Genomic DNA, 26,419 nt, shown 5'->3' with positions numbered 1-26,419 from the left:
ACAATTTTGCCAGTACCAAAGGGACTGACAGCAGGAACTACTTAGTAGTTGTGAAGGGCCACATCACATGCAAGGATTCTGAGCTCTTATGCTCTAAAGCCATAACTGATAATACTCTTAGTCTAACCTGGACACTCCAGGTGAAGCCCTACTTTTTGGGGCTCCAGGCCAGTTTATTCTTTCTCCTTTCTTGTTTGGAGATTCTTACTCCTGGTCACTTTTAACGTTCAACATCTACTGTTCATCCGCTAAAAGGTAATCTGTGGGTAGGCCAAGCCCCAACAGAGAGCCCTCCTAGTAGCCAACCTGAGGGTTTTTAAACTATATATACAAATTCTACTTATTCTTTACAATGCTAAACCCGCTGTTATTTTTGTCTTATTTGTCTTTTTATTGTGGATTTTCTTTGTCAAATGCACACTGTGGGGTAGCACTTACTAAGGTTTATTTATTTTCTGGAACACTTATGTATGGTCACATCAGCATATATTTTGTTGGCAATGAACAATAGAGAATGTACTTTTTTGCTTTAATAGATTCAATGGAACAATGAGCATAGCTTTCAAAAGCTCTGATTACGTTTTCATCTTGGAAACACAATTGAAATTAGTTTGCATTAAAAAAGTTGCAGATATAGTGTTTTCTTCTCCTAATGTCTAAATCATACAGATTTATTGTACTTTGCTGGCTTTCATTTTTAAGAACAATCTTAAGCAATCATACTGCACTTATAATAACAACTTAGTATTTCACTGTAGCATGTAAATATTGTTCAGCAATTAAACCTATCAAGGCATTTTTATATTGAAAATGGGAGGTACACCCCTAATATATGTGTGTCTTAATTAAGATGATACCCAACACAGATTAAGAACTTTATAACTGCTGAATAAAAACACCTGTTTAAGATTAAAACCTTTGGTTACATCACATGACTATATTGCAACGCCAATCGCTGCTAACAAACTGCTAACTCACCTAAAAGGCAACTTTTCCTTTCGTTATTAATTAGTTTATATGCAATGTAATGGATTACAAGTTCTGTCAATATTGCCCATACCTCCAAGGGCCCAGGTTTTTATAGGACATTCTTCTTTTTAGGTGCTGTCCTGCGTAGCTGCCATATTTGTCCCATGTTTGCACCTACACTCGTTGCATCAAATTACCAATAATTTATATTCTTCTCTCTCTAGACCATTTTATTTCTTTGTGATTTCTTTGCTTGACGTTCCCTTCTTTCTATCAGCAGTTCCTTAAATTGAAGCTTCTGTTTAATTACATTTCATCAACTCCCACACAAGTCAATGCCTCCGTTAAAGTCTCATTTGTCATGATCAAATTAATGTTGATCTCTACATTATAATAAGATAGGGCACATACAGAGCAGTTCATTTTGGTGCTTTCAGTTTTTCTTTGTTTACCTGCTTTAAATTATATACCAAATGCACTTACGCATAATCATGTTGTCTGTGTTTCCCTTGATGCTCATTGAGGCAGGAAAAACTGTCTCTCACATTTTGCATTTATAGGATAGCTTTTATATCTCTTATGACGGTACACTGCCGCACGAGCAATATTTGCTTTTCATATCGTAAATGGCTCTAAACTATATTTCCTTACTGTGAAAAGTTAATATAAATAATCTGCTTATCAGTATTTTATGTATTTTTGATTTTTAAGAAATCATACTGATGACCTGAAACAGAGGAAGACAATATTTGTGGCTTTTGCTACGTGTCTCACATTTTGTGATACCTGTTTGCTGGTTAATAAATTATTCATAGAACGAGCTATGTTGTAATAAGGTAAAATAAGGACGTTTGACTTTACTGAAAGAGTGGTAGATAGATGGAACAATCTTTCAAGAGTGATAGAGCCTGTTACGGTGGGGGGATTTAAACATTCACGTGTTGGGCATATGGGTTTGGATTTGTACATCAGGTAAAATGGGCAGACTAGATGGGCCAAATAGCTCTTACTTGCCGTCAAATTCTATGTTTATAGAACTGCAGAGGTCTTACCTTTTATAAAATAACCAACACATTCTTTGTTTAATACCTAGACAGGGTTACCATTCCTTTGGATAATGGTAGTCTTCAAGAACACCTTATAGCAGTTTCTAAAAATCAATAAACGGTCACACAGGTTGAGAATTATGTAGTGTGTTTCTCTCGTAAGACACATAATCTGTCTTTTGAGTTTGGCTATTTAGAAAGTAGACTTTCGATGCACTATGGTCCTTTCCGGGATGAGTTATTGTCTCCAGTCTATCACACTAGATAATAAACTGTTTCTTCCCAAGCACAAATCACTCACTTCTTAAAAGCCGTGAATATATTACTTGGATACCCGTGAAATAATGGCAGTGCTGGAAGATCAGTTGATAAATTAGATACCTTCTTCTTTATATTTGTCCCAGCTTTATTTGTTTCCTTTCGTTAACTCTGACATATTTGAAATACTTTTCTGGCTATTGTGTATTTTTAGCACTTGCTGTTCTGTAGTTGTAAAGAGAAACTGTCATAATGGATGTTTCAGGCACTTGTTAAGTTTCATGATCTGTTCTATTTTTTTTTCTGGGCTAAAGTGGAACAATTATTCAGACTTTCCTTGGTTCCCATTATAAATAATACCTCCTTACGACAAGATCATATCTTAGTTGTGATGCATTCTCAGATCTGTGGCTCACATACACAGGTCTTTTATTAAATGATGTCATTAAGTGACTCAGTCATTTTTCCAAAATCCTATATTTCACAATTTAATCACCTCATGCATATACCATGGGTATAATATCCCGTTCACATGATCAGCATGATTATCTATATAATTTAAGTTGTTTTCTTCCCTTATCGTTAAGTTGTTGATTAATATTGATTGGTTCATGCAGCCTTTTTAAGAGTGGGATCAGGAGAAGGAATTAGAATATATCATTGTAATAAAATATTTGGGAAATATGGAAATGTGCAGTTCACTGACACTGTTGATTATTTGCAACAGATGATCTGGCAAAATATTTGAAGGAAGCAATTAAAAAAGAATCAGTAAGTATATCCAAATGGTTACATAGGACACAAAGTAAGAACTGGCTGTAATTGTTAAAATTGATTGCATTAAATATTTTCAATGATCTAAAAGCACTATTGGTCGATTGCAATTTATTTTCAATTAAATCCTTTGGCTTTAACCTGTCTAACCTTCACATAAGGAATGAGCAAACTTTTGGATCTCAACCATAATCTATACTATACATATAACCAGTGTGCAGTATATATATATATATATATATATATATATATATAGATATAGATATATTCTGGAAATGTGTTCTTGTTCGCTTCTGCAACAGAAATAATAAAGCAAATCTAGGTCCATTTCAAGCATAATTTATTTAATTTATGTTACGCTATGTGGATCACTTTGTGTCGATAATGCAAAATGATTTTTTATTTGATTCCCTTAAACACACAATACAGTCTAAATATAACGATACAAATAACCGTTTAATTATTTTATCCGGCTACAGTAGGGATGTTTAGTCTCAAAGAGATGACTCTAAATGGCTTATTGTTCTTATGCTTATTCTGCCTGTGGCCAGAAGTTATCCTTGTGGTGCATTTTCTCAAATATGCTGCTTGTATTGGACAACAATGTCTTGTCTAGTAGTGACCTCCAAGGACTTCCTATAAATGGGAGAGGTAATCTCTTAAATAGTAGTTATCCATTTGTTATAAGTGACACATCAATGTATTGCTGAATGCAAAGTACCGTGAATCACTGTGATTTACATTTCGGAATATTTTTGAGGTATTGTGACCATCTTGTAACTGCAGTTCAAATCACCACATCAACACTGCGGTTGTCACCACATCACACTCTTAAAAATCAGAGTCTCTGGGATCTTAACCACAATATTGAACACTCAGGGCTGTTTGGCTAATCAGATTTGACTAAAGCTTTAATGTTTGATGTTCCAATGAAATGTTTGCTTACATTTCCAAAACATGATACTTTCGATGATCAAAGTCAGAATTCCAGAAGTTGGGACCGCCCATTGTCCTTAATGGGTTAAAATCTTGCAAAACATAGCGTTTTTTTACTATTGATTCCTTATATCGTACGCATGACTGTTCAGAAGACTGAAAAATGCTGCTTGTGCATTTGGCTCCCATCTAGGCATCCAATACCAGTTTAGATAACTCATGTAATAGACTTTGTTAACCTTGTCCCTTGAGCAACCAGCAATTAACTGCAATAATTAGGCGCTCAAATGTACTAAACCATTTTTAATGCTAAAGGCAGTACAGTCTAGTTATCATGAGTAGTCTATTATGTATACCATCCAAGAAAGAATCTATACTCCACTGTTCTAAATGCTGTTAAAGATAACAGAAACAAATGCATTCATTTACACTTAGGGGGGTAGATTGAAATGTCTAGAATTAGACACAGGAAAATCATCTGTTCTTCATAGGAAATGTAGCTGCAAAATCTCAATGATGTACTCATGAATTGCAAAGACATACATTAGATTTCCGTCAATTGAACAAGAAACAGGGAATCCAAGTATGGGGGAATGGGCAGATATTCAGTAATATAAATAGATAAACAAGAACCTGTGTCTTATATATAGATTTCTAATAAAGCATAGCTTTATTAAAATAACAATAATGATGAGTTTCTTGTAAAAAAAAAAAATAATGAATGTAATGTGAATAGAAACAGAATTCATTTTATTATTAAAATATATTATTCGGCTTCTAAATACATTATTCAATTACATAAATAGCTTTTTATAGTTATTGTAAAGGCTCACCCTAAGCCACAACTCACACCATATCCCTAATTCAAATGTTAGGAGGTATACAATGGTGGGACAATCTACATATCTATAATGTACAATACATTTGTTATAGGTTATTTAGTGAGATTTTGTGCATTTGCAATTGTTAAATGTGTAATGAGATTAGTCTGGTGCCAATGTTGTCTAAATAATCCTATACCGTTGAGTTATGTGTTAATTAATTGTGTTTGTCAATTTCCCCTCCCCTTGTAAAGTGTCCATATAATCTATGCCCAGTCCCATAGAGTGAGGAGTGTGGCGGTGAGCAGCCTGGAATATTTCCTTTTTCTCTCTTGCATTCTGGCAGGGGTGTTGTCTATGGTTGTACGGTCACCCTTACTCTGAGAGCCAGCGCAGCTACCCATCTTGTAGCTGGCTTTCGCTTTGAGGAAGAGATGACCAGGGATGTCCTGCTAGACCCTCTGATTCCTTACAGAGTTGTTAAAGGTTTCATCTAATTGACAAAGGTTGACAATGCTTGCTCAAAAGGTATTTCAAATATTCATAAACATTTAAGTTAGAATAACATTTGAACTGCTCTTAAGTTTTTGCAACTGCATTTGACTTTAAGTTGTGAAGGTTGTGGTCAAGTTCATGTAACTTGAAACTCACAAATAAGCAAAGATTATTTTGAACCTTATTAGGCACGATAACAATAAAAAAAGGTAAAGAACTTTGAGTCTCCGAACCCCATATTAACCAGTGGACACCAGCATGTGCCCATGCTCTGCCACATTCATGTGTGGTTGGTTGAGATATACAGTACATGTTTGCACAGGGTTATATCTGCCCATCCCAAATGCAGTGGAATGGGTATAAATGGAAAATAATGGGATGTACATTTTCCAGGACTGCACACTGACGTCAGCGGGCGGTCCTGTGATGTTGGTGGGCGGTCCCACTGCCATCAGGTGGGTGGTCCCATAGCGGTCAATGGGCAGTCCCGCTGACATCAATGGGCGGTCCTGCTGACATTAATGGGAGTTCCTACTGATGTCGGGAGGGGGGGTTTCCTGCTGGTCAAACCCGGAGAGTTCCCAGGTATGCTTAGTCTACTACCAGCCAACTTGTGGCCTTGTTTCTGCTCCCTTATTATAAAAATTACATTTTATGTTGCCCCTCACAGCACTCAAGATACTGGGCTTGTTTTAGAGTAGCCTTATAATCTACCTGTTTGTGACTTTTACTAATTCCTGAGATAAGGTACTAAAAAAAACTTGTGTTTGGCAATAAAACTCAAGAAGAACATAATGTAAAAATGGAAAATCACATTGACCTAAGTATTAAACCCAACAAAGTGGTTCAATTCACTAAAAAGTAGAGTAATCAGGCAGGTAGAGGGTAACTCTTTTGAGGTGACTTCAGTTTTATGCACTCCCATTCAACTCACATATTAATTAATAAAAAATATTTCATAGAAATGTGATGGGGTGAGGGTGGCAGAGGTATGCTCTATGACCCCAGGCAATTTTTAAGTCCCTGGCAAACAGAATGGTCTATTCACTAAAGGGAAAGTTGTGGTTTCAACTCTCTCATTTCACTATGAAGTGCCAACACTAGCAAGTTTCTCCAGCACAATGGTCTCAGCTGGCCCTGTAGAATGCATTATTCAATGTGTAGAAAGACATTGAAGAAATCTAACTGATTAAACTACACGTTATACACTGCCAGCCAAGCTCTTCATGTAGCAGATGCTCACTGGACATGACCTTTTATAATGTACAGTGAAGTCAATTAGTACCTGCTGACCACCCTTGGTTAATAAGAAGTCAATATGGTTAATAGGTTAATATGTTTGGCAGTCGGCTTAACCTCTTGAGAAGCCAAGGTAAAATGTGCTTGTTGGAACATATTTGGTTAGTGAATCCCAAGACATGCTGCAGCTTTTCAATTCGGTACTGTGCTGTTGAGTTATGTCGAGTTATGTGTATGTAAAGTGGAAATGTGCGTTGACGGTAATTAATACAAAAGCATAGTTAAAATATAAAATGTAGTCATTTAGTCAAACTTGTTCAAGTTTGCTGCTGCAAACCTGCCACAACTGCAAATTTGCATTCAGTTTATCTTTAGGGAATGGAAGCGAACAGCGCAAACATCCCTACATCGTCTAACACTGTGGATCATTTGGATTTTAGGAATGAATTCCTAGGAGGAATACACTTTGTTGTTACCAAATTTGTCAAATCCAAATGACAAGTCCACTTGGGGCAGCTAAGTGAATAATCAAAACTTAGTGACAATATTCAATTCAATAAGCTATTATATACATTTAGAAGTGTTTAGGTTAAATGACCATTGAGAACGCAGCCTTAAAATTGGCATGGTGCGTCTTTATAGGTGTTTAATTTTGATGTTTTTCAGCTGAGAAAGCATCTGTGTAATTGAAAATTATGTCAAGATTGCATATTTCTCAAATGACACATAATGTAGTAATAGATTCCCAAATTTAATAGAGCTTCTCTAGAAGTCTGTTCATTGCCCTACTTACATTTACAATGGCAAACTTTGTAGTTTATTTGCTAAGGAACATATGTAAAAGCATACTTTTTAATCAAATTGTATTCCCTTATGATCGCGTTAATGCAGTAAAGTACATGAGAGTCCAGCAGCATCCACACTTTGATTTTAGCAGATGCTAACTTTATATCCATAGAATGCGAGTATCTCCCACCACTTGCATATTATATATTGCATACATTATAGTTAAAACACAGATCTTATAGTAGTAGTGTAGCCTTTCACTGATATTGGCAGAAGGAAATAAAAATCAAATTTCTTTTTGCATATTACCTAATACATAATAGGTTTTTGGGGTTCACATCAAACCAAAATATGTAGGTAAATAAGCTACATTTCTTTTCATTATGTCAGGCCATAGTCTCCCAGTTGTGCCTTGCTTTAATTAAATGTGAATTTTAGATTATCCAAATACTAATTTCCCAGTGAACGGGAATTTTAAAAGTTTATTTTTCCCCTCTGATTTGTGCATAGGGAAATGCAATTATTTTAACGTAGACATTTTTATTTACTGCCATTTTCCCCAAGTTAAATGTATTGTTGTTCTACACCGAGCACTTGCTTAATATACTGGATTAGGTAGCAGCTGGAATGTACAAATCATACTGTAAAATAATTATCAGTATGTGGTTTATAATACTACAGTCTTTTCATTAAATATATTGATCGTTTTACATCCTTAAAGCATTTTTATTTTGATTTCATATTTTATAGATTCTAGCTAAGAAGTTGTTCTTTCATGGTCCTGTATTCTCTTCATACTCATACCATACCATACTCTTCTCACTCTTACACTTTGATAACTGTCTGAGAATAAATGTTTCATGTACTGTCTGTGGACTCAAGATCCTCTAGAGTTTTTATTAATTGGTCGGGTACACAGGTGGTCTGGCTCATACTATCTTGGGTCTGCGAAAGAAAAACACTAATTTTCTTCCCACTGTGAGCTTTGGTAAGCAGTGCAGTATAACCGATGATTTATTTGAAGGTTCTGATTAGTATATAGATAAACTGAGTTGCTGAGTTGCTGCAGGGGACCTGGATCCTCTCTGGCAGCCGGCGATGCGCACAGACAACCCCTGCTGCTTCCCAGCACTTTCAGAGGAAGTGCCGGCCAGCAGCAGCAGAGGTTGTCTGCGCACATCGCGCCGATGTTCACCAGCTCCCAGAGAGGAGGATCCTGCGCAGCGCTACAGGGGACCTCTGCTGTTGCCTTCCGGTGCTCAGTTATAGAAGCCGCGACAGAAATGCTGGGTAGCAGCGGAGATTGTCTACGCACATCATGCAAACGTCCACCGGCTGCCCCAACTAGACACCAGGAAGTCTGAAGTACGGGGCACAAGTCTGTGGATGCAGTGGATGGGGGAAAGAGTGGTAAATAGGGGGTTATAAGGCAAATCTGGGGCCAGAGTGGCATATCAGGGATGCAGAGTGGCATGTAGGGAATATAAGGCATATCAGGGAGGCAGAGTGGCATATCAGGGAGGCAGAGTGGCAAGCCAGTGGGCAGATGTGCAAAACTAGGGCAGGTTGGCAAATAAAAGGAAATAAAAACAAGAAATGCATTTTTCTCAATCATAGTTTTTATTAAATATGAAAAAATTGTTTACATGTGAATTAATATTTACTAGTAACTTTTTTCTTATAGGATAGTCTTATAGTCTTACAGGATAGTCTTATATTCAGGCTTTTTCTTTTTTTCCTAAATCAAATTTTGGGGGGTTGTCTTATAATCAGGGTTGTCTTTATTATCGAGCAAATACAGTAAAAATAAACAAATAAAAAATGTATAAAAACAAGAGTCAGGGCTTTCAGCGTCTTCTTTATGACTTGTTGTATACTAAATTCCGTGGTATTGCTAGCTCCTCCTCTTTGCGTTCCTACACTTTATGCTATTATGTCAACGCGTTTCACCTCCAGGGCTTCATGGGTGCCTGGTTTCTTCGCTAGGTTTTATATTGTTTTAACTCTCGTGTGAGGAAACAAATGGAATTGCATCTTGTATTTGATGCTCCTCTATAATCTAGTCTAGGCTTGAATGATTTGTAGCATTTCAGACCGAGTGTTAAAAACGGGATAATACAGCAAGTTTGCATAAAATTATTAGCGAATGAATATTGGTATATATGTGGTACATCTTTTAACACATAGAAAAACAAATTATACTATTTAGATTTCAAAATCTGCTTAATGCACTTCCTTTGGGTAAACATAAAATCATCACTCTCAAGAGTTAACTTTACTAATGTAGTTTCTTGTCTGTGTATGGTAGTAGTTATAAAATATTAAAGAAAGGTATCCTTTTATCGGTTATTGACTGAACAAATGGAATCCAGTTGTAAGAAAAAGGAAGCCTATGGTTGAATAAACAGAAGTAAGTTGGCTGAGGCATATTAAAATGAAGATTGTGCTACCAACAAGATATATATTTTGTTGAATTATATTTTGGCTATACAACGTGAATTAGAAATATGACCGGTATAATGTAGAAATACTTTTTCTGCTCAAGGAATATGAAGTAAAAGCTAATGTGCTACATGATGCGTGAAAAAATTACCATTAAATTATTCCTGATCCCAGTCCTCACTAGCTATAACTCCTCGAGCAACAAACACCGAAGCAATGATAACAGATCAGTTCAATTATTGCCATTGTTTTATTTTTCAGGCAACCTGTCATATTCTTTGAACATGGCCCTTGGCTTTAAATCTGTGTAGGAATAAAAGCTAATTATGGGTAACTGGTATGCAGTTCACAAATTAACATCTTTAATATAATGTACAGAGGCCATGATGTCCCTCCTCACATTTCAGACAAAAAGAAAACGTCTTTATTGTGATTTAGGACAAGGTATAATTATTAAAAAATAATCCTGTGTACTGTAAGTATATATCTTAAATATGCAATATTGCAATCGTTTTCTGCTTCAATGGTCCATTCAACAGGCTCATTACATCGGTTGCTATGGTGATAAGCCCCCTTTCCAAACTTTGAACCAAGTCAGGTCCACTTTTTCATCAGCCAGTAAAAATTTTAAATAACTGTCTTTTCTTAAAGAAGTAGTTACGATCCCCTGTACTAATTTAGGTACAAATCACATGGCTCACTCCAGGAGCAGCAAGTGACGGTCACCAGCATTGTGGAGTGGCTGTTCGTGAAAAGGTTTGTGGGTGGCCAGGCTTCCTCAATGCTTACTTTGAGGGTGGCTGGTCCTTCCTCAAAACAGGTGTTCAGATTTGGGGTATGTTTTAAGAATAATCCCCATTGTGTTTCTACTATGAGCCTTGGCAGTTTATTTCAGCAGAACCACCCAATTTCAATGCATCATACAATGAATCTTAACTCAGCAGGGTACTTTGGCATTAGCGTTCCCAATTCATACACCAGATTCAATGTGTGAAGGGTATGTTTTTATACAGACCTACAGCTCGCAGAATTCATAGGCGTCAGGTTTTAAATGGCTTAAGTGGCAGAAAAGCTTAGCACCTCGCACATTGCCAAGGTCAATACATAAATCATGCCAAGAAACTCAAATCCAGCAAGCTGAGCCTCCGTGGCAAATGGGAGGCTAACACCCACAAGATGTTCTAGACTGCTCCAAAATGTTAAAAAGGGAGCCAGAATACCTAAAACTTAATGAATAAATTGTCGCTGTTTTTTATCTGTAATCTAAGCCAGTAAATAGTTTAATTTATTTGCATATATAGTTAAATACCCTATTTGGATATAGATATATAGATATATATATATATAAATGGGTGAACAGTCATCTTCTACAAGCAACACTATTTGCTGGTTTAGTTTGCAGAAAACTAACAAAAAAAAACACAAAAAATGTGAATGCCTGCATAATTCATTTATTTTTCTTAGTTTCCCTGACAACAGTTACAAAAAACAAGGTTCTCGTTAGAAATGTCATTTCTTACCTCAGGTTTAATTTTCCATTACTTAAAATGTAAAAAAATTACAGAATGCTCACCTACACTCTGCATAATTTCCCGCCTAATTATCCACAGTACCCGTTAAATCAACAGCATCCATGTAATTTATTCTATATATATGTACATATATATTCCTCAAACCACAATGAAACTGCTCACTCACTATGCGCCAAAATCAGTTATATAGGCATTTCCACGTTGTTTCTAAACTGGCCGATACATTAATAAATGCTTTGGCTGTGGCCAGTGGCCACTATAGTGCCAGGAGCACATTGAAAACATTCAGGACACCCACTACATGAAATGCCACAAAGTGTTCCCCCCACATAACATCCACGTTACTTACAGATTGTATGTCAATTGATATCGCTTGAAGAAAAGAAGAGAAAGGTGAGATGTGATAGAAACATTTAAATACGTAAGGGATTTAACAAAGTACAGGAGGGACTTTTAATTCAAAGGAAGAGAAACGTTTGTCTAAGGGATCATAGTCTAAAACTGGAGGGTTCGAGGTTTAGGTGTAACAAAGTTTTACTTTACAGAGTGGTAGATAAATGGAACTACCTCAACAGTCAGAGAGGCGGATACAGTGAGGGAATTTAAACCTGCATGGGATAGATGCTACTTTTCTTCAGGCTAATGCAGAGGCCAACTCTCATGTGGTTTCCTCCAGGAATGCACTATTACGTTACTTGTTAAACACACCAAACCCAAGGTAAAGACAAGGTTCATAAACAAAAAATGTACTTATCCTGAAATAAGCATATCAACTATAAAAATAATCTAATACATATGTTTACTGAATCAGATGTTATCAGTAAATAGTTGCCAATGCAAACATGCAACACGAGATGTGTACACACTAAAACTTGGTACGTTGACAAAAGTTGTTGAAATTGTATGAAGTTTTCCAGCTCAACTTTTCTTTTGCCCCACTTCTTTTCTTAAAGGTGAGTTTATTTACTCTTCTTCTTTCCTGATATTTACCTAGCATGTTCTAGACCACCATTCTTTACTATTGGCCAGTTAACTAACTTAAATGACATAGGAATTCTTACCATGTAGCAAGTGAAGTGAGATCACAATAATTGTAATTTTAAACACATTAAAAAAAACCTTACAGTTTATCAGGTGGCTATAGTTGGAAACCTGGGATTACATTGTAGAACCTGAACATATTTTTTTATTTTTACAAGAAGGTCTTCAAATCAAAAATGTGTCATGGAAAGTAACAATAATCACCTGTTAATGGTTGATCATCACCAGCCCCCAAAAATGTCAGTATTTCAATGACTCACTTCTCTAATTCTCCGTACTGATGAAACTTTAAACAGTGAAAAGACTTAAACACTTCTCTACAACTCATATAATTTTAATGTGCCATGTGTTGTACGAGCTTTAAACCAAGCTCTCATGGCAAATATTCATACCGTTGCTTGGTAATTCTTACCTAATATTAATTTAACATTTATTTAGCTTAATATATAACTTAAATTGTACTAAAATTTTACTACATGAATGTATTAAAGTGGTCAACACATTTAACCCCACTGCACAATTGATTGGAATGGAAAGGGTTAATGTAGGGCTTACAGTGATGTAACAAAGTATAGGATTATTTGTTTCACAGTAAAAAAAAATGTCTGCCTGTATGTTTAGTATATGGAAAAAATACCACAGCTGCTAAACAACTGAACCAACAGACAATGATAAATTAAGTCAAATCAGCTGCCAGAATGGCAAATGCTCATTATTGTGCACCCCCTTCTAAAAAAAATCCTTTAACAAATGCTGTGTAACCCTTTATGCATCTGATGGCAAGTACTGTTACAACACAAAGGGTATTTTAGAAGGGATATAGGATGGGGACATATACAAAGGTGCATTGTAAATGAAAATATTAGTTTATTTATTTATTATTTAGACGTTTTTTCATGAAGTTTATATGGAAAACATTATCTTCAATGAAATTGAATATTTTCTTTGTTTAAACAACGCTGTGCAAATATTTAAAGTAAATATACTGTATATACTATTCTCTTTAGGGCCATTAAGTATATACCCAGGGCTCATTTTATAACAAACACTACCAACTTATCGAATATGATATCCTATGCACTCTTAGAGCTGATGCATGCTAAGCACGGGTGAATTTCTGGCTTGCATTAAAGCACACCGATTCTCTTCAACTGCAAGCATACTCCTTCCTGTACACATTTTAAATACCTCATTATTATGTACTTATTATTTTATATTGATTTATTTACCGCTGTCAAATCCTGCAGCTCTAATGCATGTTACCCACCATTTATCATCTTCTTCATTTGTGTCTCCAATTTCTCTCCATATCATCTGCACCAAAGCAGAAAGTTCTTGCAGAATCCAAAATAACTCTGCTTAACCTCATATCTCCACTTACCTACACGTTCTCTGCCAACTTTTCTCTACTCACAACATTTCTCCACAACTGCCCTATGGACATGGACATAAGCCTACTAATATTCTCCAACTAAATGGGTACACACACTTCTATTAGTGAGATGCAGAATATCCAATCTTGAGATGTTTAGAATGGAAACTAGTAGTCCCTACAGAATCTTTAAGTATTGGTATGCCCTTGGAACATCTTATAATTGTTACAGTAGCCTTCTAGTAGAAGTGGGGAAGTAGTTAGTAAGTAGTGAGTATACCAGTAGAGAAATCCATAAAGATGCACATAGAAATAGCTTAAAAACAGGTCAGATCTGTGTAGGCTACTTGGTCAACTAATTCTTATGGGCCATTCCATTTGGCGTTTTTGTGGGTCCCATTAATTCTTGTTTTAGCCCCATTTGTAATGCATTGTAAGTAATTCCTACAGATCTTTTTTGCCAATTGATCAGAAACCACTTAAAAAGGAGAAATCGTGAACAATTTATTATCTTAAAATGATGCCATTGTGTAAGATAGGTCATGTAAGATGTGAGTTTTCTTTTCAAATAGCGTAGAGTTCCTTTTTGAATTGTGCCTGAATAAATGATGAATTGTTAGCGAGACACAATGTCTTTTAATTCACCAATCACACAGACAATATGACATAGCATAATATTAGTACAGATGATTATATAACTATCACTTTGCATCACAGCCAAAAAGGGTAATCAACTTACTGCTTATACTTGCTTTAAAACAATTTACATTCATTTGCGCACAAGACTGATAGATTACATTTTGATTACAGTTTGGAAATAATGAATATGGATTCAATTGATGTGAGGTTCATTGTGCGCATGATTAATGGTGTTTTCATGTACTATTCACACATATCTGTATTTTTCTCCTATTCACCTGCCATTTTATGAAGAAGAAGAAGAAAAAAACATTTATAGAACATACTAAAACATGAAGGGGAACTACAGACATTATACAGAGTGTACATTTGTTTTCAGTGTAACAGTGTGATTCTACTGTTATATTAAATTACAATATTAATGCAGTATATGTTGCATTAGCTTAAGTCATGAAAACCAATTATATAATAAAGTATTGTTATAGCAGTGTTGTTGATCTGGGGTGGAGGTTGGTATCTAGTATAATTTGGATATATATCAATTCTGGTGCAACATAGCAGGTATGGCACCATCAAATAGAACATTACATTTGTCATTTACTGGACTTTCTATAAACATAGGCCTTTTTGGCTTTTAAATATTGTGTAAAACAGGGTCTGACTGGGGATGACTAAACAACCATGGCACTTTAAGGCCAGCGGCGACACTGCATAACCCAATTCCCATACACGATTCCAATAAGTATGGGGCACTATTGGCCGGGAGCCCATTTTCTTGGTGTGCCAGATGGCCAGTCCGGGCCTGGTATGAAATATATGTAAGTGGCCTGCTTGTTACTTATTAATTATATTAAACTGTTTGAATCAACCAACAGATACACATATAATGGATTTTATTACAAAGTAACATAAGTATTACTGTGATCCTACATTATAATGGTTGTATGGTTGGTATGAATTGTATGGTCTTTCTACTCTATTCTCACATGGAGCTAACTGATAACTGTCAACCTAAACTGTTCCTTAATTTGCCTGAGTAAGAAATCCAACTTTTTGGAACTGAATGCAACATTAAAGACAACATCCCTGGTGTTGTTGAGTGCCTAACTCTCAAGAAACAGTTGTTTAATCAGAAAAAAGGCATCGTTCATATTATTTGAGATCACAATTCTCATATGATACAAAAGTGGCCAAAAAATGTTTTTTAAAATCATCTGTGTTGAGAGGAAAGAATGATCTGTTGATAAATCTGCAAAAGGTTTATTTATGTAACATACTAGTGCATTTAACATATTTCCAACAAGGAACTGCACCTATCCCTAATGGCAAGTAATTGGTATCCCTGTGTCCTTTCAATAGCATTATTTTGTATATATTTTATTTTAAATGCATCGTTTTTACATAGGTGTAGAAATGTTTTTCTTGATTTACATTGCTTAATATTATATCAGTAAAAAATGTAATTCTAGAAACAGACTTTATTTTTAAATAAAAATAAAACAGCCTTTTATTCTACAATGTAATCCATAAAACTTTGCTGCTTATTCTCAAAACATTACAATATAAGAACTAACTATTTTAAACACAATTGAAATACTTTTGTTTATTTTTTAAAAATTAAAATACACCTTTTGTCTAAAAAAATTCTGATATTATTTGAAATGGTTTATCAACTGATATAATATTTTAATAACATCATAATTGGTGTATTCAGGTCTGGGGTTGTACGTCTGTGATCACCTTCGTCTTGAAACCATGAAATTAAAAAAAAAATGACAAAACTGTGACACATAGAACATATGAGTCACTAAAGAATACAATTTTGGAATGTTGTAGAATCCCAGTTTACTTGATTCCTTAGCTGAAAAGATATATTTACAGTGTATATGCTGTACTATAACCCCTATAATCCCCGTAAAGCTTTTGATTTAGAACACTACATTTGCAATGGTCTGCTGGCGCATGTTTATTTTTGATCTAGTGCTGAGGCTGTGTGATAAAATCAGATACTGTTTTGAAGCAGATTATTAAAATAGCAATATAGCATATGGCTAACTGAACAGCTAAGTTATGTGAATTCTCGGCAAGTATGAATATATGAAAGACACAATAAAGTAGAACATTAGACTTGTGAACTCTGCTGTGGGAAATCTGTTTAACAGCATTTGAAGTAGGCAAAACACTGTGAAAAACATCTGGCATCACCCTAGGCATTCTCCCGACACACGCTATTCTTCTGCATTCATAGAGTCTGGACTAGCAATGTACAACTGCGTTCATTTTTAGGATATAAAAACAGCATTTCTCTTTATAATTTCTATTGTGTTTGCTACAGTCTATTATTATATATTTATATTTATATAAATATAAATAATTTTGCTGTATCACTAATATGTGTGTAGTGTTTGCTGTATTAATTAAACTAAAGAATGTTACAGAAATAGGAGGTTACTCTGCACTAAGACATGTCATGCAGAAATGTAAATGCAATAGTTGTATGAACGTTTAGTCTCTTTGCAGGGGTATTCATGGTACTTTGCGGATCATTTAAGTAAATTGTGCTGTCATTGAGAAGCACTGAAACACACTTGTTCACTCTCCTGGCAGATGCCTCCTGACATTAGCCTGAGAGCAACTCCTGATATCTATTAGGACAGCAGGCTAACAGACTGCCAGTACATTTACCACTTTCAGGGGCAGCAGATTATCACTGGTGGGAAACATCATTTCATATAGTTTCAGTAGGTCTTCCTGAAACATTTCACAGAAATATAGTCAATATTTTGCCTATAATTCACATTAAAATAGAATTTATAGGAAATTAGTGTTCAAGAGCTCAGGGCTCAAGGTTGAAGCAATGGGGCATCTGTGGTGTTGATGCACCTTCAGTGTAATCAATAAAGCAATGCCCATTTTGTTGCCAGGAAAATGTTAGAATTCTAGCTTGGATGATTAGTTACTAATGCAACACATTGCAATGCAAATGACAAGAAACATTTTTATATAACATGCTATCTGATCATCAAGTTGTTATAGAGCAACATCACATTTCTGTTGCTCAAGTATAAAGTTCTTCTAACTTGGGGTTGGCACCTCATACTAGGTCTTGTCGTTAACAGAAATCTTGCATGAAGTATATCCAAAAAGTTTGAGAATGGGTTACATTTGCTTTAGCTTTAAACATTTTTTATAGTTCTATGGCATTATTGACACATAGATTGCTTTGAGAAACAGAACTTTGCACAACTCTTACGGTTATTTACATTTAGGACCAGAGCCGGCCTTAGGCGTTGTGGCGCCCTGTGCGGACTACTCCTCTGGCGCCCCCCCTCACTACCCCCCCTCTCTGCCCCCCCTCTCTGCCCCCCCTCACTACCCCCCCTCACTACCCCCCCTCTGCCCCTTCAAACTACCCGCCCTCTCTGCCCCTTTAAACTACCCCCCCTCAAACTACCCCTCCCCTCTGCCCCTTCAAACTACCCCCCCTCTGCCCCTTCAAACTACCCCCCCCCTCTGCCCCTTCAAACTACCCCCCCCACTTACCTTGTTGCCGGAGTCCTGCGGTAAGAGCGGGAGGCATCCGTCTTCTCGCTCTGCCGGCATTTCATGTTGAGCGCCGGTATAGTCCGGCGCTCAACATGAGATGCTGGCACCGCGACGGAGTCACGGAGAGTAAGGGGCGCCGAGCGGTTGCCGAGAACTTCACGAGCAACCGCTCGGCGCCCCTGACCGGGACTTAGATTAAAGCATCGTTTTGTTTTTTTTAAACTTTATTTAACATCAATGATGTTAAATAAAGTTTAAAAAAAAAACCAAAAAAAAAAACCGATGCTTTAATCTAAGTCCCGGTCAGGCGCCCCTGCAACCATGGCACCCTGTGCGGTCGCACACCCCTAAGGCCGGCCCTGTTTAGGACATCCTGTACTTATTGTGTATTTGTTGTGGACTAATCAATGGTTGAATTATATAATGTATTGTATGCTTTTAGCTAGTTATACAGCTGACCACCAGCTAGCCACCATGCCATTAACAAATGGAAAGCTTCTTTATAAAGAAATAATCAGGTTACATGCAATAATGCACAAATGCTGACAAATATTACGTCAATGACCTTAAATAAATTCTGATATATTTTGCCATAGCACATTTTCTTTTGTACAAAGAGGAATTCTAGTGGCAAAATGTTCAGCAATCAACGGGATGCAACTTGTTACTGCACTTTATATAAAAAATGCATATCCAAGATTGTATGTGCTGTATCTTATTGAAGCACATTACTATTTAAAGGACACGCTTTATTGACAACTTTGTAGTCAAGAATTATGACTTAAAATGTCATCAATGGTTGTTGAATCTTCTTTTGCAAGAATACAGGTTGTGTAGATCTCCTTTTTGTTGTGTTATGAGTGAGGAATATTATCCCTTTTTTCTCCATTGTAGAGCCAGACTGCTGCCCACTACAAAGGCACTAAACATGCTAAGAAGCTGAAAGCTCTGGATTCCATGAAAAATAAGCAGAAATCATATGCTTCTAAGGACAACACAAAGACCATCTACAGTTCTACCCCTACTACTACCACCTTGAACTGCAATCCCGAAAAAACAGGTTAAAAAGAAAATCTTTCTTATGTTTGTTTGTCGTGTGTTCTCTTGTTTAATTGTCTTTCTGGTTATTTGCCAGTCACATTGATTTAGTTGTGATTTATCATTCTTACTGTATTGATTTCTACCTTCTTTTCAATATACGTTTGAGACTAAGACAATTAACTGCCATGCAACTTCAAGTTCTTCATTCTGTAAGGCTAGAAAACAAATTAAATTATTACGTTTCTCTTTTTTTTGTATTGAAAAACTTGTCCAACCAGTTAAAGTTTAAATTTTTCAGTCTGATATATAATGACATTGTTCCAAATGAAAAAGGTTTCTCATGAAGTAAAAACTAAATAATTAATGTTCATGAATGTGTTGTAATGGAAGGAATATTATATTTGTAGACATTCTTTACTCGTTGTAGTAACACTAACTGTACTTGGCTAGATAAATATTCATTTTTAGCTAATACATGTCCTTTATCAGACCAAGATGTTCTGTTGTAAAAAGTACTATAAACACATCCGGACACGTTTTTTATAGGAAGGTGAAATAAAATGGTATAAAACAGCCGTTGAGGAGTTACTGTTAATGCACATTGTGCAAAAGTGACATTAATAACTGATACAGAATAAACATGTTACAAAATGTCATTCTATTTTCAAAAGTAAATATCATTTTCATGATAGGAAACTTAATGTAAGCATGGGGAAAGGGTTTGGCAAATAGACGATAAAGAACATGCCCTGTGAAAAGGACACCAGGACAGCGTAAGAAGAGAACAGGGTAGTGTGATTGAAGGTGAAGTAGTGATAAAGCAGTAACTGAGCTGTACTGCTCGCAACTGTCACCTCGTCTCCTTAGAGGCCACGCAAGTCCATTTCTTGCCAGATCTGTTAAATTAAATAAATAATAAAACAGTTAATAATTCATGAAAAATAAAATAGGGCTCTCCAGCACCCCTTATAACCAAGAGAAATGTGTGAGACTATCAAACCCCCTTCTCCCTATACCCCAGCACACAGAGGTAATCATCCTCCTCCTGTCGGTCAATAGGGTTTCCTAGGAACCCCCCATTTTTTAATTAACTTAAATTGCATATATTGCAGTAAGGCGTTTAATGTTAATTTTGTAAATTTCAGGTGAGGACATGAGTTTGTATTTAAAAGTATGCCCTCACTTGAAAGTGGTAAATACCCTTGTAGGCAAATTAGTGAATATGTGAGTTTCTTTGTGCCTTATAGCATGGGAGGGCAGGGGTTGTCAGTCCCACATTGCGTCCATCATATTCTCAATTTATATATATGCTTGTCAGAAGTCCACATGAAGTGAAGGGCTGTGGAGAGCATACTTCATATAATGTAGACAGCGTAGTGCCACCTAGAACATGGTGGTCTTCTGCACTAGGGTACTACTGCACCTTCAGGTATCAGTATTTTTATTCATTGATTACTGTAGCAACATGAAGAAACAGGGGATGAGATATCATATATATTTTATCAGCTGAAGCTAGTTGAAGGAACCCTTTTTTGACTACAGAACCATGCCCAAACTATTAGAAAAAGGGTTTAAAAAATGAAGTGGAGATTAGAATATTTAAAAATGCTCCCTTAATCCTAGCAAAAGGGACACTAGTTCCCTGCCAATCCTTAACTCACGAAATGTATGTCTGGATTCTTTATACGATAATTAAATTAATGTTTAAAGATCATTATTGTCACAATTAATTCAGTTGCAACATGGGATTAAATTAATTATTTCCTCCAGTTGTGTGCTCTTCTGTCTCCTTTGTCAAGAACTGGCTTGCATTTTTTCTATTTTTCTGATTAGGCAATATGTTCTTGAATTGGCCCTAGAAAGAGTGATTTATTTCACGGCTTCTTTCACATGAGCTAATATATCTAACTATCCCAAACTATCCTTGTGGCAATTGATGAGGAACGGCGATGCTATTGCTCACTTCATTGACCAATTAGAGTCTGGAAGGGTAGGCTAGCCAGAACTCTCCCTCATTTAGGAGAGTGACTCATTAAGGGGTTGGGGCTAGCAGTTAGTTGAGGCAGGGCTAGCCATGTGCAAGATGGGGATAGCCACAGACAGCGTTAAGTAGGCAAAAATAGGTAAGGCTGCTCCCCTACCCAGAAAAAGAGAAAGGTGACTCAGGGAACAAGCTAAGCTGTGTTTTACCCGAAGACTCCAGGTCAAGTTGTTAAAGTTCCCAGGTATGTTTGCATTCGCGTTTTTGTTACTAGTTTATTCGTATTGACCTAAAAGATTTATTTCTAACATACTATTAGAAGTACAAGAAAGACAAACATGCAAAATTGTTCTCAGGCACATGGAAAAGTGTAAACAAATAAATAAACTACATAAATATAACACAAAATTTAGAAAAATGCAAATGGGCTTGCAGTTATGGTAATAAAAGGGTGGCTGCATAAACATATTCAAAAAAAATGTCATAAATGTTTATACAGGGGCAAAAGAAATAGGTTCCATGAAAGGATCCATGCCCTCCAGTAAATTTTAGCATTCATTATGTCCTTTAAAATCAGCAATCTATCACACTACAGATAAAAGGAACAAACACCCCAGCAGGATTATCAGAAGCTCAGCGTTTACATTTTTTTGCTCAACCATGCAACAATCACAAGCCTAATTGGATGGCTTTATAAGTCATAAACAGAAAATGAATCTGACCAAAGCAATTCTGAGACAACATGCCATGCGAATACACTATCATCTTTTTATTGAAATGTTAAATTTAACTTCCCATTATGTCCAATAATGTATAACAAAGAATAGCTTTTTTTTTTATAATGCACATCTTAAATGAAAGATGGAGGTCTTTGGAACTATCGCATGTAGGCCTATTTCTGAAATGTATGTTCTTTAGTTTAAAGCTTATGCAAATATATAATGTGCTGCTCATCTTCTTTTTTTCCCTCCAAAAAAACAAAAATCCATTCGTCAAAGTATCCTCAAATACTGTATAGCCTGCCAAGACAATGAGCTACATATTTTTCTTACTAAGTATTTTACTAAGCCTTATATATTATTATTATTTATTGTTTTATATAGCGCCATCAAATTCCGTAGCGCTGTACAATGGGTAGACAGGACATAACAAGTAGTATGTAACATAACAGTTTGACTTACAGAGACAACAGGTGAGGAGGGCCCTGCTCAAACGAGCTTACAATCTAGAGGTTAGGATCTATATTATGACAGATAATTCATCAAAAGTCAAGGGGGGCATACTGTTTTGAGTTCAATCAACTTCTAGTCTAGCTCCATCCTTCTTCCACCTAGTTGTACTAATTTTCCTCCCTAATTTAGCCATCTTTCTCCTTTTATGACTTGCTATAACTTCTGCATGATTAGGTTTGCCTCACCATAACCCAGGTTTAACCCTCTAAAGCTCCCATTGAGAAGTTGAGGGCTCTGAGAATGTACGCTCATTGAAGTATATTTATATTTTTATTTATTTTTAAAATGTTAATGAATTAAAACATTTCCTCATGCTGTATTTTTCCCACAATTTTTTCCACAATGTTCTTTCTACATTTTCATCAGATTGTTGCCTGCCTTATCACTTATTGAATGAACAAGGTGTTAGTATATATATAATGATTTTAATTCACTACTCAGTAATGTTGGGTTGTCAGAAACCATGCTTATAGCCATTGAAATACAGTATCCAGCTTAGAAAGCCATATAAAAGTGGTCAGTAATGTTTCATTTTCTATTGATATGTAACATTTGCATCAAAAAGCCATCAATTCATCAGCGCCAGTGCAATAATATAAAATTGGTAGTGAACAGCAATTTTGCTGTCTTTCTGCTGAAATCGTGCGCATGGCTCATTGTTATACGCTTGACAGTTCAAGCAAGAAGAAATAAGCATGTTCCCTGGCTTAAAAGCCCAACGTATAAAATTATAAAGCAGGTGTTTTTGCCTTCAAAACAGCTTGTACTTCCTGAAAAGCTTCACAAACTCACAAATGCAAACAGGACCTCTTCTTTCTATGTGGTTTCCTTAATCCATTTCCTTTTCCAAATAAAACACATGAATATTGTGGGTTAAAAAAGGCAAATCATATCTATTCAAATTATTTGCAGATGCCCTGTTTAGTTCACCCTAGTACCAAGACACACTACCCTTGTTCTTTTGAATCAATTCTGTCATTTTTTTTTAATGCAGGCAACTACAATTTTTCCTCAGCTACTGGCTTCAGGACGGATTTTGAAATGTGTGAAATTGTGAAATGCGGAAACTGATAATTCTTCCTTTATACAAAGATGATGATTAAAGTAATACCTGGTATAATGGAAAGAAGTGAACGATTTACAGTACTATAAACCTTTCCGAACAGGCTTCTTCCACAGTAATTTGCTGTTGCCATGGAAACATGCCATTTAGAAACAATTCTTTTTTTTTTATTCCACATACCACTCAAAATGTAAATGCTGCAGCCTGAGAATGACTAAACCACACTAATCTAATATTGACAGCATATACTTACACCGTCCTGATAGTCTTGAGACTTTGATGTACAGTTGTTGCTTTCAGACACACCTGAATATTTGACTAAAGGGACTAATGCATGAATGATAGGAAACTTCTGATCTAGAACTTCTTCTAGAGCTAGAGTTGAAATAAAGAGATATGTCCCTGATCCCAGATCCACCTCTTTATATCACAGGAAATGATAGGCCAGTGGGCATGTGGGTCTGCATTCTAAAGAGCGAGGTAGTGAAAGTGGCAGATGACATGTATGGCATGGCCCTGTAACAAGGTGAAATCATGTGGGGGGAGGGACAACATTCATTGTGGGTAGGGGAGAAAGTTGGTGTTCCATGCATGCTTGCACTGACCCATGGAAGGAAGATTCAATTACAGTATCAAAGTGTGAATATGCTGCAGATTTGTATACTGCGGAGATTGCCCAGGATCCTATCAGTGTAAATTCTGTGGAAGAATTATGGGGGGATTTACACTGTCTAAAACTGTGAGCTGGTTTTGCAGCTAAGGGTCTAAATGTCATCACTCTCTGCCAGTTAAAGGGTTTTCCTGTCTCTCCCCACTTTTGGTCTTCTTCCACTCTTTCTATCTTCTCCTCTTTCTTTCTTTTGCCTTCCCTCTCTTCTTTCTCTTTCAATAGTTTTTTTTTCTCTCTGCACCTCTTTCTCCGTTATTACAATTTCATCTTTTTACTCTCTATCCACTCTCTCCTTTCCTTTCCCTCTTTTTACTTTTCTCCCCGCCTAAATCTTTTTTCTATCTGGTCTCCTTTTTTCTCTCTTCACTGACACCTTTTTCTCTACCTTTCACCTTTCATTTTTCTCTCCATTTCTTTCACTGTAATTCTCTCTTATGTCTTTTTTAATCTTCTATCTCTCCTTTTTTCTCTCACCTTTTTGTTCTACTAAACCAAACATCATATCTGTCACTAGTACAACCATGCTCTTAGTTAGACGCCTTACCATGCCCCAGCCACATCCTCAGATGTGGCCTCTCAAAGAGTATGAAGTAATTGGCTTGGCAAAAGGTGAAAAGCTTGAAATCTATTTTTGAAAATGCAAGAGCTCTCAGTCCCCTTTTCTATTTATATCTTTTGCCCTTTTCCAGGCTCATTTTCCATACCTATCATTTTTCATTATGTTCCACTTTATGTAACACCCCAAAGACTTACCATCTTTCAAGAACAAAATATAAACAGCTGAATCTTAATGTTAAAGTCCTCCATAACTTTGCGCTTGTATCTCACATTGTTTTTTCACCTCTGAAAGCCTGTTCTAAGGCTGCTTTACACATCCTGAAAGCACGACCACTGTTCTTTCTGGTGCCATTATCAAATTTTCCCTGTAAACTCATCTTTTGAAAGAAAGTATACAATCCTAGGGATTTACTAGTCCCAAGCCTCCTATACCAATGACATCAACTGTCTATCTGATTCAGTCTTCTCCTAATGGGAAGGCCTTCTATATAGCTCTCTCTTTTTGTCTTGTTTCAGCTGATTAACTTGCAGTCAAAGCTGTCACAACCAGTTGTAATGGTGTATCTGTTGTGTCATATTGTTATACTGTTTAAATTCTATATTTAGTTTGGCATATTTTTTGGCATTGCTTACCCAACTTTAAATAAAAATGTAATCATAACTACACTGCAGTTTTAAGATTGCGCTATGATTTACAAATGGCAAATTCCTTAGAATTCTACTGAATCTGATTTAGTGTAATTTGGCATGTCAAGACAAAGCTTATGGTAATTTCATACTTTTATTTTTTAAATTAGCATTTCATTATTTGACCTTATGCACAATGTAATTGATTAATGTATCCTGAATTTAACCCATTGCTTGGCATAAGAATACCAGCTTTAATAATACATTAACATGCTGATATAATTTGTTTCACTTATATCTGACTGTAACATTAATATTCCTTACAGAAGTTCTCTTCTAACGTTTCTCATTTTGACATTAATGGCTTAGCTGTGTCAAACGCTTTATAATGTTCTCAGATTCAAGATAAGATTATGACACCTGCGGCATCTTAAACAAAAAAATATTTGCTAGGAAAAGGGATTTTATAACATTTGTGTACCAAATAAGCAACCTAATGTAAACTCACTGAAAGCACCACTCAACAGTGTAATTAGAGCAAAAAGTTGGATGGACATCAAATATCTATTAAAATATGTTTAAAATATGTTTTAAAAGTTGTTCATCCCCATTGATGACATAACACCTAGTATTTCTATAGCACCTTTCTCCCAGTGGGCTTTTAGCCAGAATTAATCGACTCAGCAGCCCAATGAGTGATACTGAATATGAGGTTCATTCGTTCAAGCTGTACACTTATGAATTATTAACAGCTCGATAAAACATTATTCATTGATAGCTGTGTGTTTTAAATATAACTGGCTGTTAGAAAAATAAATTTACCAATACTGAATCCAGAGGCTTAGAACTATCAGAATTATCTTGAATGGAAGTTACACTGAGTATCTGGAGATTCAAGACATTTAAGGAGTTATTAAATAAGGTGAAGCTAACTCAGGACATTTAATAAAAAAAGATACAGTTTAAAAATTATTTCTGTAACCAAAAGGAAAGTATTGTGGAAGGTGGATTTATAGCTATGTCATAGATCTGTATACCATAGTTCAATTTTTGCAGTTGAACATAATTTTATCTTTCTATCAATCTATCTATCTATCTATCTATCTATCTATCTATCTATCTATCTATCTATCGATCATCTATCTATCTACTGAAATATAAGTATCATTTTCTTACTGGCACTAGAAAACATGACATACAGTGCCTGTAAATTATCAGACAGTCCATACAGATCATTTGCAGAATAACCTGTTCTTGTCTTCACATTCAGTCTGAATTTCACATTGAAACATTGACCAAATAAGTCTCATGCTTACTTTCTTATACAAATAAAATGTCCATGATTGTCTAA

At 35.9% G+C, this 26,419-nt stretch overlaps 1 protein-coding gene across 1 annotated transcript in view; it reads left to right on the top strand.

The window, feature by feature from the left end:
- Positions 1-26,419, top strand: part of ZNF385D (zinc finger protein 385D) — a 111,077-nt gene that overhangs the window by 65,464 nt on the left and 19,194 nt on the right. Inside the window, exon 3 of the mRNA XM_053466004.1 lies at positions 18,791-18,956. Coding sequence (XP_053321979.1) covers positions 18,791-18,956 — 166 coding nt within the window. The remainder of the gene's footprint in view (positions 1-18,790; positions 18,957-26,419) is intronic.

This window comes from Spea bombifrons, chromosome 5 (assembly GCF_027358695.1).
Source record: "Spea bombifrons isolate aSpeBom1 chromosome 5, aSpeBom1.2.pri, whole genome shotgun sequence".
Taxonomy (NCBI): Eukaryota; Metazoa; Chordata; class Amphibia; order Anura; family Pelobatidae; genus Spea; species Spea bombifrons.
The sequence above is the reverse complement of the archived record's forward strand: the minus strand, read 5'-3'. Positions and strand labels throughout refer to the sequence as shown.